The sequence below is a fragment of the Aulonocara stuartgranti genome, assembly GCF_965226115.1.
Source record: "Aulonocara stuartgranti genome assembly, chromosome: 5".
Classification (NCBI taxonomy): domain Eukaryota; kingdom Metazoa; phylum Chordata; class Actinopteri; order Cichliformes; family Cichlidae; genus Aulonocara; species Aulonocara stuartgranti.
In genome coordinates, this window is record NC_138943.1 from 14,949,713 (window position 1) to 14,964,335 (window position 14,623).

Below are 14,623 nucleotides of genomic sequence, written 5' to 3' on the forward strand. Positions count from 1 at the left end.
TTAGTTTAGAAATTACTAAAATGGTCAAAGTTTAAACTTTTTAAAGGTAAACTTTAGATTGCAAAAGATTGTATTTACAAGATCTTAAATGTTCAGTGTAAATCTGATCTTTAATTATGAGAAACTGAGGTTGCTTTTTAAATTTATTTTATCCTGAGTACTTGTGAAATATTTAAGGTGGTGGTGTGTGGATTGATCGTTGCACTCAGTCTTTGTGGGTATATACACTTAAACATTTTATTAGGTACATTTATTCAGCTGCTGTCTGATTAGATACTGGTTTCAGTCACATGGCAACATCCTAATTTGGACATGTAGATGTAATCAAGAAGATCACCTGAAGTTTAAATGGAGCATCAGATTGGGGTTGAACTTTGAACATGTCATGCTAAATGGGCTGCACTGAACATTTCAGAAACTGCTGATCTACTTGGGTCTTCTTACACAAGTATTCTTCCTGATGTCCATCCCTTTATAGACCACTGTGTGCCAGTGCTCTGATGGCCGCTTCCAGCAGGATGATATACACAAAGCTCATTCTCAAACTTGACACCAGAATCACTGCCATGTTACTCTAGTGGACTCCAGTCACCAGCTCCAACATCATGGATGTCCATCTGCAGCAACTACGTGGTGCATGATGACCCAACATCTGTTTCCTGCACCTTGTTGAAGTCTGTTATGAATAATTATGGCTATTCTACAAGTAAAAGGGGTCCAATCTGGTTCTAGCAAAGTGTAACTATTGAAGTCGCCCAGTGAGTTGTGGTAAATAGCCTGCAGTGTTCTGTGTCAGCAGATGAGTGGACAACCTCGGTAATTTAGTGATTTTTTTTTTCCACTTGAGGAATATTAACTAACCCCCCCCATTTCTAAAACTGGTAAACAGCCAAATTATTGCTACAGTTCATCAGTGGAGATGTATATTTAATAAGTACAGTTGTATTGCCTTGTGCAGCTCGACCCTTACCTGAAGTGACTGGTGCATTGTGCTCTGCATGTGTTTTGAATAGGCTCACAGACAGCGCTCATAAAGAGTGACGGGAGGAGGGGGTTGTGGTTGGCTGGTTGGGGGAGGGGTTTTCACAGACAGCAGGCAGGAAGAGACCTGCGTACAAACATAAGGCATGAAGAAATGAAAGACCTCTGCAGCGCCGGAGTACTGCTGCAGCGCCGATCCCACCAGAGAAAAATAAAAAATACACATTCATTGTCAAAGCACTGATATCGATATATATTTTTTATTATTACAAAGCGAGCGACCCCCACCCTGAAGAAAGCAGGGTCAAAGTTCACAGGAAGCTGGGGGGCTGCCATTTTTCCCTGCTGCTGCTACTGCTAGCCTTTAACGTTAGATGCTAAAACGACGGGAGGGGCGGCTGGTTTTGGATTTTGTAGCTAGCTGCTTTCGGTTGATCGAAATCCTCACGCATAATCTGCCATTTCTCCGACCTTTGTCGCCAACAACCATTGTTATTGGATGAATTCGGCATGGAGAAAGTAGCAGAGCCGTCTTGGACTTCTTCGTACACCTACCAGGTGAGCAAGCACAGTGCGGAGATGCTACACAACCTCAACATTCAGAGGAAAGATGGAGGCAGGTTCTGCGATGTGATCCTGCGCGTCGGCGAGGAAAGCTTCCCTGCCCATAAAGCAGTATTAGCCGCCTGCAGCGAGTACTTCGAGTCGGTCTTCAGCCGTCAGACTGAGGGCGACGGCGACGCCAAGGAGCTGGAGATGCATACGATCAGCCCGAAAGTTTTTAAAGACATCCTGGACTTCGCGTACACGTCTAGGATCGTGGTCCGACTGGAGTGTTTCCCGGAGTTGATGACAGCTGCCAAATTTCTTTTGATGCGCTCGGTTATTGAGATATGTCAGGAGGTTATCAAACAGTCTAACGTACAAATCCTCGTCCCGACCTCTCGGGGAGGAGATGCCAGTCTATTCCAGGCCACGGGGGCCACGGAGCTCGGTTTCCCGGTGGCTCACCAGGGTCTGGTAAACGGAACGGGAATGCTGGTGAACGGTCAGAGCTTTGCTAACAGCATGCAGATGCATGTGGACGGAGGTGAAGACGCGGCCGCGATTCTGGAGGACGGCGGCGAGTCGTCGGTGCCAATGTTGGAGCCCGTTGAGGGACTGCCAGTCTCCCCATCCGCGGAAATAACGGGGAACGCGTTTCCTCACGACGCTGGCTCCCCGGGGTCGAAACGGTGCAGGGGGAGACCAAAGAAAGCTGGCGGAGCCGTGGAGGCTGTTCACTTTAACAACAGCCCCCAGAAAGACAACGGACTGTTTCCCTGTGGGACCTGTGGCAAAGCTTTCACCGAGGCTTCCCGCTTGAAGAACCACGAAGCGCAGCACGGAGCCTCCAGCGGGGCTGTAAACAACCTCAGCGACAGCCTGTCAGCCCCGGCCGGAATTTCTCTTCTATCTCAGCCCGGGCTGCTGGAAAACGGCGTGCAGTTACACGGAGGCCTCGCCTTGGACAACGGCCGCAAGAGAGAGAGGACCAGGCGGCACGTCGGCTGTGACATTTGCGGGAAAGTTTTCCGCGACGTGTACCACCTGAACCGACACAAGCTCTCCCACTCCGGGGAGAAGCCATACGCCTGCCATGTGTGCGGGCTCCGGTTCAAACGCAAGGACAGGATGTCGTACCATGTGCGCTCCCACGACGGCTCAGTTGGCAAACCCTATGTGTGCCAAAGCTGCGGTAAAGGGTTTTCAAGGTGAGTTGAATGAGATGTATAAATAATGATGATGATGATGATGATAATTGGTCAGAATCTGTTGGGAGTTGTAAAAAACAAAACAAAAACCACACACAGTGCTGTTACTGGGTCTTAATGCCCTAAATTTCCAGATCATCCCAGACAGAAATGTGCTTTGTTGTTCCTTAATATAATTAAAGGTACATGTGTAAATCAGCACATGTAATTTAGTCCATTATGTGACGGTATCAAGTGAGTGCTTCTATATATAACAGTCAAAGCAGCTTTTAGAGATGCACAGACGCCACCATCTTTCCAACAGCTAAGGATCTTGTCCATGGTTTCTAACTACTGCCGTGCAGCCATGCATGCACCTTTCATATAACATTATCACTACTTTACCTCCCACTATGCGTCCTGCCACAGCTGTCAAATTCAGGATAACCAGTGTAAGTAATCGTTAAAGTATCACCACTATGTTTTGTTTTCAGATACTCAAACCAGTTGAAGGTTGGGTTTTAGCTCACTGCCTCCACCTACTGCTTTGGAGGTTAATGTTTCTGACATGATGAAGAAAGCAGCAGTTTTTTTTTGTTTTTTTTTTCTCCACAAATTTTCCAGAAATCTTGTGTGTCTCAGCACAGGTATGACTGAAGAGTTCTTACTGGCCGCCTTTGTGAAGACATACTTTTATGTTTTCTCTTAAGCTACTTTGGCTTCAGGTTGGTGAGCATACAGGGTCACCAGTCTGGCTTCCTAGAGCCCCTCAATAGAACAGTGACACTGTTAATGTTATTAGTAAACCCTCTTTTGAGGAAAAGGCTGCTTTACCTTCAGCCTTGATTTGATTATTTTGTTTTTAAAACAAAGGAGCCTCTTAAGGACTCCTTTGTTATATTAATGTCATACAGCTCACCTGTACCTCGTTGCCAGCTTGCACACTGTGGGAGGACAGCTCTCTGAGACATGAATGAATGTAATTAATTTGAGTAGCTTCCTTCTCGTGATTGATTTTCATGCAATTGAGAAATTAATATAGTACTAATATACAGAGTTCCATACAGGTTAACAGGGAGTTCTGATTTTAGGCATATCAGTTCATGATGCACAGACTTTAATTTGCACTGTTTTCTTTCAGACCAGACCACCTGAATGGACATATCAAACAAGTACACACAACAGAGAGACCTCACAAGTGCCAGGTAGGATCAATATGTCTGTCTTACTTAGTGAATAGCCGCATCTAATGAGTTTCTTTTTTTTTTCTACTGTGAGAGGCATTAGCTCAGTGATTTCTGTCTTTCAGATTTGTAATGCCTCTTTTGCCACAAGAGATCGTCTCCGCTCTCACCTTGCATGCCACGAGGACAAAATCCCCTGCAAAGTTTGCGGCAAGTTCCTGCGAGCTGCCTACATGACAGACCATCTCAAGAAACACAGTGAAGGAACTCATAACTACTGTGGCATTTGCAACAAAGGTAATTCCTTCAAAAAACAAAACAGCGTTGTACTCGGGTTCGAAATCTGAAACCTTTCTACCCCCTATCTTGATCAATATCCAGAGGGTGCTGACGTCCTGGATGTTCACAATATACAGACTGATATTATTTGATATATTGGTAAATGTGCTTTTAGGAAAAATAAGACACGAGTCTAGAGTTATGGTTGATGTACTGCCTTGTGATCTTGTGATATTTAAAAGTAAGATTTTGATTATATAAGAGATTTTAGTTGTTTTTTTTAGTTGGTTGCTCTTGTAGCTTGTGGGTTGAAGTTGAATAACATAATCTGGCAGTGAATCTGTTTGTGAAGATTAACTTCACTACATGGATGTAAAATTACATCTCAAATTTTTCTCTGTTGATTATCCATAAAATCTGCTGTGATCTTCATCTGAATCACAGTCATAGACAGATCAGTCTGATTTACAAACAAGCCTGACCGATTTATTGGTGGTCCAATATTATCAGCCAGTATCAGCATTTATAATGGTGAATAAATGGAAATAAGAAGACAAGTGGGGAAAAACGTCCATCAGTTGTTCCTCCATTACTCTGAATGTTCCCTGATAACAACAGCAGCAACTATAACTGTTGGGCAAAATCCGTTTGTCTAAAAAAAGAAGGAATAGCATCTCTCTGTCCCAAAAATCCTATATTGGGGAGGCTTCATTAATCACTCACAGCCCAGAAGTGCGTACTGTAATTCCAGTTAAGTAAGCGAGTTTTTCTTATCATTGGCTAGATTGAAAAACCTAAAACTTGATCTCAGACTTGGGGGGGTTCAGAACAGTGCTGACCAACTTTCTGCTCCAGGCCGTGCACTCGTATAAGAGGGTGTTTGATGCGTCATTTCATATCAGTCGAAGACACTGTCAGATAAATGGGTGATAAAGAATATAAAAAAGTTTGGAAGTCCACTCTGCTGCAAATGAGGGAATTTGGCAATGCTGCCAAAAATGTGTGATCTGTTTGATCTTATTTAAGCGCTCTGTGTGCTCTCAGCGACGCAGTTCATTTCTAATGCGACAGCAGCACAGAACTGGTGTGAAACTAAGCTCGACGCACTTAAATATTAAAGACTACTCTGTGCATTCACGCCTCATACTTTTTCACAGCCTGATGCGAGATGTGGCCAGATCAAAACAAAGTGGATTTTATCACTCGATTATTCCTGGTGATTAAGAGCCTGTGACTAAATTAGTGAACTGGTCAGTCTGTTTTATTAGCTGCGGTTCCAGTATTGTAAAACTGACTTGGCAGCTGGTTGGGGACCGAACATAAAGGGCAGGTTTTCACATTTTCGACATCTCCAACTGAATGCATGCAAAGTCCTGCAACAATGGTGACGCATACAGTTTGGGTTGCTGTAACTTCACGGCTTCTTTTAGTGTTATTAGTCATGTGCAGCTCAACATGTTGCATGTATGAAATGCAGTTCTTCAGCAGATGGTGTGCATGTGTCACACTTAAATAAAAGAAATGACAAAAAAATTACTCTTGCAGTCGATTTTAAATCAAAACTCTGAACATAACCTTGTCCTCATCAGGTGTTCAGCAAAAGTTGCTATAATGATCTACTAAAGTCACGACGGTCATTTCAGGTATCCTGGAAATTGCTGAGGGTTCAGATTTTAGTTTTTTGCAATTGCATGTCTGAACATTGAATTTCATATGGTGCTTACAGTCTCAGTCATACATGTTGAAGGTTTCTTCACGTGTCTGGTTTTTGCATCTTTAGGCCTTTACAGAGAGTGAGACTCAGTAGAGTCTCTAACAGGCCAGTAGTGATCATGCAGGTTGGACTCCTCTGGCTGACCTGATTATTTACTGTTCTGACGTGTGTCTTCAGTACTGTTGAAAATTTATTGGAGAAATCTAATTATATTTAGACTGATTTCAGTGTGTTTTTAAAGGAGTCATTCCATCTGTAAGAACTGTGATCCATGGGAAAAGCCCTTTCTCCTCCCAGGGGCTTAGTAAAACTGTAGTATTATTATGTTGTCTTTATTTTTACAAGTCCAGACAATACAAAAAAAACTGTTTGAAGCTCTGTTGTTTGACATTGTGGAGCAGTACAATTCTCAGTTCACCACACATCCAGAAATGAATCATGGAGTGGGAGCAAACTCGAACAGTACGCCTTTGTTTCAGGACACCTCTCTCACAGGCGGGGATGTCAGTGTGTCAAGCAACTTCCTTCTTCTTTGTTCCTTTGGTCCCAGGTTTCTCCACCGCATCCTACCTTAAGGTGCATATAAAGACACACCACGGTTCTCCACTGCCCCCCTCTGCCACAATGCACACCTTCCCTGAGCCAAGGGGGGAACTGCAGATGCACAACGGCAACCCTTACCACATGGGACGCCAGTGCTCAGTGGAAGGCAAGCAGCCGCCCGCCCCATCCCAAACTTTCATGTTTCTGGCTTTCATTTGTTCTGCGGCCGTTTATTTATTTATTTTCTTTGGGGGGGAGAAACATGCTGCTGCATCTCTGTATATGTTAACACACGCATACATCAGCTCCTGCTTCCAAGCTTTTTGCTGAAACATTTACTATTGCACCTTCATTTGTCAAGTATTGCACGTCTCTGTGACGACAGTTGCTGTAATTATTCTCTAACTGTGGCACCAATTTTTTTATTTTTTTATTAATGATATCCAGGTTAATTAGGCATGCGGTCAGTGTTACATAAAAAGCTGGAAATGCCAGTGAGCTCAGGCCAGCTTCGTGACTCATGCCAAAGGTCGGGGTGGTAGGGCTGCGGGAAACTATTGTCACACCCTAGAGCATTAAATCTGTTTGGTAGTTGGAGAACTAATTTATCTTTTAACATCCTGGACTCATCTCAAACTTTAGGCTTTATTTCTAATGTGATGTGTACGTACAACTATTCTTTTAAACCCTGTTTTGTTTTGAAAACTGCCTACATATTCCTGTTGCCACTTGGAATAACTGAAGATCTATCCTTTTTTTTGTAATTCTTAAGCTGACCATTTTTTTTTATTTTTATTTTTTTACTCTCAACCATGTTAGCAGGTCGCATACTAATTCACATTTCTTTTATTTGTACGCGTGTGTCTGTCCAGCATGGCCATGGCCGTATGGTTAACAGTGTCTGTATCTGCTTGGCTGGTTCATCAACTGTTGTTGGGCTATGCACAGTGTTGCATGATCGTCCTAACGTGTGCTCCATTTGCCCTGGATTCATTGAAATTTTCGTAGTTGTGCCATTTCTGTTGGAGAAACTGTGAACCGAACCCACAAGTGGTTAAATGTAATATCAAAGAAAATGCTGTCTTCTGTTGATTTACAATTTAATGACTTGGGCTTTTAAAATAATGGATTACATTAACAACTACACATAATATGTCAGTGGAAACATCAACAGGGTTCTAAAATTCACACCTCTTACCTGTCACAGGTGCAAATTAAGCATGAGAATCCCAAGAACCACTGCAGGATGCTTTGAAATTATATGTGGCATTTGTAAAATTAAGTGCAGCAGTCACAATTATAATAGCAACTTCAAACTGTCTTTTCAGAAAATGCATACCTTTTAGTCAAAGAGCTATTAGAAAGCACTATTACTACACTATATATTAAGCTCTGATACTAAAAAGGGAAAATGATGTTCTTACTTAAAAAATTTAATTTTTTTTCCAGCAATATATGTCACAAACTTGCAGCACTATATTTACTATATTTCATTAAAAGAAGCCTTCCATATATATATATCTGAAAAGTTGCCCACCGTTATTGATTATATATCTGTGATTGGACAATATTAACTGATAATATTGGTCAGGATCTAGTTTGGGGGATAGCTGGTCTTCTTTCTTTTTTTAAACTTCTAAACCTTATAAAGGAAAGTGAGCTTCTGTTGACATGACACAAAAAAAGCATGTTTATACCAGATAAGTTAAACTTGTTTTACCTCATAGGCCACATACAGCCAATTTGATCTTTAAGTGTACTGGACCAGCAAAACTCTCCTTTCTGTCGGTGTAAAGACATTTAAACATTTAAGCAATTAGATATTAACATATAATATGGAGAAGTGCAGTTTCGACTGTAGGTCTCAGTTTTTCTACTTGCTAAATGTGTAAAATTAAAGAACAAGTTCTGTTAGGTATTTGGTCAGACTGTCCTTTATTTATAAACAAGGTTTTTTGGGTTTTGTTGTTGTTGTTGTTGTTGTTGTTGTTGTTGTTGTTTTAAACAAAACAAAAAACCTAGAAATTTCAATAATACATAATAGGAAGACATGAACTTTTCAATTTCTCTAGTTCTTCACAACTTCAGTATAGAATGAATGCGGGAGGTTTTCATCAGCAGAAAAGGCTGTAAAACTTAAATACAGGGAAATACAGTTACACACACAGGGGTGCACATAAGTGGTCCGCAGGTGCGCATTCGCTGTCAAAATAAAAGACGCGCTGCGCACCAGATAAGAAGTTGCAACGCGCGTTCGCGTACTTATAAAAGGCGCTGTTTTTGTCTGCTAGAGCTCTGTGCGTTCATCATTTGTTTGAAGCCAGATCACCTCCTGCAACCACTTTTCCGAGAATACGCGCTTCTTTTGCGGTTCGGACTCCTTCTGACATTTCTTTGGAGGTGGAGGAACACCAAAGTAATTGCTTAAAGGAGCTTCTTCGACATCTTTAAGAGTTCTAAACAAATGTCTGTCCTCCAGAAAATTTTATGTGCGCAAACGCGCGTTGCTACTTCTTATCTGGTGTGCATCTTTTATTTTAACAGCGAATGCGCACCTGCGGACCACTTATGTGCGCCCCTGGTTATACAGACATTTACCGACACCACTGACAAGCACACGTCCCCCCCCCCCCCCCCTTTTTTTTTTTTTTCCCCTCTACTTCTTTTTTGTTCTTTTACCTGTAACCTTCACTTCGTGTCACAGGACCAGTGAGACGTGTGAACGTTACACTTCTCTCCCTGGGGGGGCATTGTGACAAGATACAGCTGGATTCGCAGATGCATCTGGTGACATTAATTGCTGGCTCCATTCTTTAGCTGCTTTAATGAGCCAGCATGTGCAATCAAAGGATCCCGTGTAGTTTTTTTAATTGCACCTGTGTTTAACAAATCAAGTTTCAGCAAGGATTATAATGAAATGGCACAGTTTGATTAAAGCAGTCAGGCAGCCAGGGATTTATTGTTTGTTGACTGTGAGCTGAGGAAAAGGTTAATTCATTCATCAACGCCAGCTTTAGTGAAGGGACTCACTCAGCATGGGCTCATTTTCAGTACTGTACATGTCTAGTATACTGTGTACAAACAGCATTAACACTAGTGATGAAGTAAAGGTATTTTTGTCCGTATGGTTTCCACCGGCCTGTTATATCTGTCCCTCCCCCTTCCTTTCTCCCTGGCTGGGTGCTGTGTAGACCTGTGCGCCAGTCGCCAGCTGCTTCTCACCTCGTCTGAGGCAGAGGGGCGCTTTCATGGGCTCTCTGGACACCCAGTTCTTCCCCAGCCTGGCCATTCAACCCTCTGCTTGCAGCCTGAGCTGCTCATGGGGAAGCCAGGTGGGGCTCCATATTTCTGGGAGTGTCGCTCTGGCGGGGTGCCTGGCTTCCCCGTCCATGGGCCTGTCACAGGTCAGTACAGTCCAGCAGGAGGGTGGGTGGGGGCATGGTGCTAGCATGGCCTATTGGTTGGATGAGCACAGCAGAATTCTCAGTGGACACCGGGCAAATGGACTGAGCTAGATGACTGTGTAGTTAAATGCTGTAGCCACATTTTGGAAAGAACTGTATTTAATTATTCATGTCTTTCAGTCATCGTAACTGGTTCTGCCCGTGCTTGGTGCTTTCTCATGTGACCCCCGAAGTTTACATTTTATTTCTTTTCAGGTGCCAGCCAACAAATGGATTAAAGATGTTTTTTGAGAAAGCCTAAAGCCTAATTCATGCCTCTCTTTTTCTCCCATTTGTCCCCCCCCCCCCCTTTCTTTTGCCTCACCTCCCTCTTCATGTCCATGCTGTATCTACCTCAGACGGGCAGGAAAACGCTGGTAAATGTCCTCACCTGGAATCGGAAGAATCAGATCCTTCATTCGGGGATTTGTCCAACAGCGAAGAGCTTAAATCTCCACACAAAACCGACGGACCAGAACTCGAGATGCCCTCTTTGCCCTGCAATGGCGCCTCTGCGGGGGCTTTGGTCTCTCCAGAGGCATCTAAAGCCAAGACAGACCCTGAGAAGAAATTTATCTGCGGGATCTGTGGTCAGGCTTTCCGCACAAAGTCCTACCTCAACAAGCACCAGCACAGAGTTCACAAAGCCCAGAAGGTCCAGGGCGTTTCGGGGTCCAGCTTGAGTGATATAGCCCCTTCCCTGACGTCTCCCTTCTCCCCTCAACAAAACATGTCTCTGCTCGAGTCCTTTGGCTTTCAGATAGTTCAATCAGCTTTTGCCTCTTCACTGGTGGACGCTGAGGTGGGTCAAAGTGGAATTGATTTTGGAGGAAAGTGACCTTTTTTGCTTGAGGCTTTACAAGTTGCAGGAAAGCCACTTTTTCTTAGGACAAAGCTGGGTTGCCCACAGAAGATACTCTGTATTTGGGAATATCTTTGCCTCAAGACTACTTTTTTTTTTTTTTCTTTTTTTGTCATGTTGGTTAATGTGTATCCAATATTTTTGTGAAAGACTGCCATATAATTCCTACCTTTTCTACTTTTCCAGATTATGTATGTGTCTGGCATTTTGCTTTATAAAGAAATTACGTGAAGGCTTTATTTCCTTTAACCGCTAGGGATGTGTCGAAGTTCTGTTTTCTTTAAAGCCCTTTTCAGACCCTGATTATATTTATCAGTTTGTTAAAGTGATGGCAATCAGACAATTCAGACATGGGTCACTTTAACATTAATGTTCCTATGACAGAGAGCCATTTGGTGTAAAGACTCAGCCCACTGTTTCCCGTAAGTAGATTTTTGTGCTTGTGGCATTAAGTATTGCTGTTATTGAGTAATTAACCACACTCCTTATTAGAAGCAAGGTCTCTCTTGTGGAATTCATGATGGATAAACGCTTGTAGGTCTGACCTAACGAGTTTGGTAATTGTTAAAGAAAAGTGACCAAGACATTCAGTCAAAGGAGCGCACGTCTGAAAAGGGCTTTCAGCTTTTATGTGTGATTTACCAATCACAGTTAAATCCCCATGTTTGAGATGAATTCTGTACTGCATCGTTAAAACGTAAAGTAATCTTTGTCCTTTTGCTCACTTCACCTACTCTGGTGTACTTGGTTAATAGACCCATGGCCATCACAGTGAATTTTTAATGCTTTATATCCTTACGCTCCCCTTAAGTCTTTAAACAGATGTCTTTACCTCAGAGCAACAAGAGGGCTAAATTCTGTATTCATTACCTTACTTACTACCTTTAAGAGAGGACTTTTTTTTTCTTAAGTAAAGAGATTTAATTTGGCTTAAAGTTTGCTAGCAGGGCTTTTTTTAATCTGTTAAATGCTAAAGAAGAAATATTAATAACAGGCTTGATGTGCATTTCATGCTGTTTCTTTTCCTTTTTTTTTGCTTCCAGTGTGTCAAGTGTCAGTTCTTATGCCAGTGAGTAGGACTGGTAGGTGTTAGGAAGCACTTAAAAAGCCCTTTGTTATGTGTTGAGTTGAATTATTTGTGAAATGTTCCTTTAAGGAGAGGGAAGCCATTTATTGTTGTGATCTTCACAGTGTACCTGAATGCTTTTCCTATGAGATTTTTTTTTCTTTTTCTTTTTAACATATTTGGATGCAAAATCTGTCTTGAATCGTCATAAGCTTGTTAGCGTTGAGGTTTGTTTTCCTGCTACATGGACAGCGTTTCCCAGTCTTGTTTTTTTTAGGTGTTAAATCAGTTGTGTAAATGAAACAGGGACCAAGGTCAGGTATATTTTCGGTATATATTTTGAGAAATGTAGATTATATTTTATTAACTTATTAATGCCCTTGATTTTGTGTAGTTCTTTTTTCCCCCTTTCATTGTGTGAAAACAAAAATCTTGTGATTTGCTCAGTTTGATTATTTTCACTCTAAATTATATTAAATATAGATGCGTGTTTGTTGTTTGTGTGTGTTGTGCAACAGACATCGAGAGGGTTCGAGGAAAGATTTGCAATGTGATCCACCAACCTGTGAGTCAGCAGAACATATTTGGCTTTCTTTAATGTGTCATTGTTTCGTGTCCTGTTACTCTTCTCCCTCCTCTTAGATTGCTATTGCTGTGTTGTTGCCGCCGCGTGCTGCGCTTGCCGCAATGGTCACAGAGTACCTGTCTGGGTGTCTCACTGTGTTTATTCACAGACATTCCTCTGAACACTGCTGTTTCTTTTCATGTGTGCTTATAAGGGTAGGGGAAAAAATCCTTTTACAGTGTCTTGAAGCACAACGCAACATCTTCGGTGTGGCTGACGGTTAAAGACCCGAAGAATTGGTGTTTTGAAGCTGAAACCAGCCGATGCTTTGAATTTATATAAAAAGTAACCCATGTATCTGCAGATGTAATTCACTTTATTGATTAAATTACCGACAAACACAAATCCCAGTTTTTCACAATGTTCTTTCATCCCTCTTTGTTGTAGTGGTGGTGAATCAGAAAACACCGACAGGTGGCACTGAAACATTTGTGGAAAGGGATCTGCTCTTTTTAATGCTCTAAATTTAATGATTTAGTGTCATGTGGACCTCATTTTTCATTGGTTGGTGTTTTGTTTTTGTGCTTTAAAAGTGTATCATGATGCAAATCAGGCTGGGTCCAGCAGCAAACTGTGTGTGTGTTTCTCTGTTAACAAAAACAGAGTGTATAATTGTGTGTGACTTTCTGTTTGATCTGTTTCCTGCTTTCTGCTTAATTATTATTTGTGGGTAATTGAGTCTGTTAAATTCAGTACATTCCCTTATTATTTATAGTTATATTGTGATTGTAACAAGTGTATATACCTTCCATATACACCTCTATAAATATATATAAATATATATATATATATATATAGATATATAAAAGAACCAACCAATATGATCAGTGTTTGTAAGTGGTGGTCCTGTACATAAAAAGATTTTTTTTTTTTTTTCTCCGTTGGTTTTGTTTGTTTTTTTTCTTGTCTGTTTTGTGGAGGGATGTTAAGTTATGGCCATTTGAAGGGTAAACTGCATGTTCTGGCATGCGAGCCGAGGTGGGGACTGATTGTCGATCACTGGTTGGTGGCAGTAGTCGTTTCACTGCTCACTGTACTATAACTCTGCTCCGGTAGCGCTCAGGCTGCCAGCTGACCTTTTTTGATTTTTCTTTTTTGATCCACTCTGCACTAGTATTTACTCTTTGAAAGGTAATAAGGGTTGTGTTGTCATAATTATTATTTCAAGACAAGTGTAAAATGCTGTAAGGATGTAATTCAACCTTTCTTTTTTTTGTAGTTGGTTTGATTTTTTTCCTCCCCCACAGGGATGTATAATTTGTTTCATTTATGTTGGTACTCCAGTGTAAAACATGACGTATTATTTCGGCCTGGGTGTTTTTGCTTTGTGCTTTTTGTCTGTTGCGAAGTGCCTTCCAAATACTGATTGTGCACAGCAGTGGATTAAAAAAAAAAAGGTCCTCTTTTCTATAGGTTAATTATTGTACAGAGTGACTCGCATTGACACTTTTGTATAAAAACACAAATGTAAAATATGTTCACTTGGTATTTTATCATCGTACACAATTGCTCTTAAAACATGTGAGCTACATGTTTTGTTATAACGTCTTTGGACATATTTCAATATAAGCTTACTTTTCTATAGATATTTGTTTTTGTACTCTGTTATTGAGTCTCATCTCTTGTCTTGGTACAGAGGTGAGCATCAAATAAATTGCAACTTAAGCCCCCCCAACTGTTGTCTTGTTATTACTCGTACTTGGTCTTTTGCAGCTGTAGTCCAGTTCCTTACAGTTTTTCGTGTGCATTTAGAGATGCTTTTGTGGAGATCATTGTTTGTAATGAGCAGTTGTTTGAGTTACTGTTGCCTTCCTATCAGTTTGGAGCAGTCTGGCTCTTCTCTAACCTCTGGCATCAACGAGGCATTTTCACCCAGAGAACTGCTGCTCACTGGATTATTTTTTTTTTTTTCACCATTCTCTAAAAAAACCCTAGAGGTGGTTGTGAGGAAAATCTCTCTGAAATACTCAGTGGCGTGTTCACGGTCACTTAAATCGCCTGGTTTGTTGTGAAGTATTTCACCCACATGATCACTTTAGTGCCAACAATTACCCACTTTGTCGCAGTGCCACTCTTTTTGACAAAATGAGAACCATCATAGCTTCTGTTTGATCGTGATAATAACTGTAATAATGTAGTGTCCTGTGTTTTAATCTAACAAAGTAGACAAACAACTTTAATTAAAATGGGTCT

General features: G+C 41.5%; 1 protein-coding gene across 4 annotated transcripts; it reads left to right on the forward strand.

The window, feature by feature from the left end:
• Nucleotides 1–1,103: 1,103 nt before the first annotated feature.
• patz1 (POZ/BTB and AT hook containing zinc finger 1) lies at nucleotides 1,104–14,105 on the forward strand. Of its 4 annotated transcripts, XM_082534018.1 has the most exons (6): nucleotides 1,104–2,735; nucleotides 3,856–3,919; nucleotides 4,024–4,195; nucleotides 6,442–6,600; nucleotides 9,626–9,838; nucleotides 10,237–14,105. In XM_082534018.1, the coding sequence occupies exons 1-6, from the start codon at nucleotides 1,492–1,494 to the stop codon at nucleotides 10,713–10,715; spliced, it is 2,331 nt and encodes a 776-aa protein (XP_082390144.1). In that variant the 5' UTR covers nucleotides 1,104–1,491; the 3' UTR covers nucleotides 10,716–14,105. The 4 variants fall into 4 exon arrangements, with proteins under 4 accessions (XP_082390144.1, XP_082390146.1, XP_082390145.1 ...); XM_082534020.1 differs by lacking the exon at nucleotides 9,626–9,838; XM_082534019.1 differs by lacking the exon at nucleotides 6,442–6,600.
• The last annotated feature ends 518 nt before the right edge of the window (nucleotides 14,106–14,623 follow it).

What these genes read in the sequence shown, in the direction of transcription:
- patz1 (XM_082534018.1), top strand. Translation starts at nt 1,492, where the DNA reads ATGGAGAAAGTAGCAGAGCCGTCTTGGACTTCTTCGTACACCTACCAG. An exon ending in CTGTGGCATTTGCAACAAAG is followed by an intron (nt 4,196 to 6,441) that starts GTAATTCCTTCA and finishes CTTTGGTCCCAG; the next exon opens with GTTTCTCCACCGCATCCTAC. An exon ending in CGTCCATGGGCCTGTCACAG is followed by an intron (nt 9,839 to 10,236) that starts GTCAGTACAGTC and finishes TATCTACCTCAG; the next exon opens with ACGGGCAGGAAAACGCTGGT.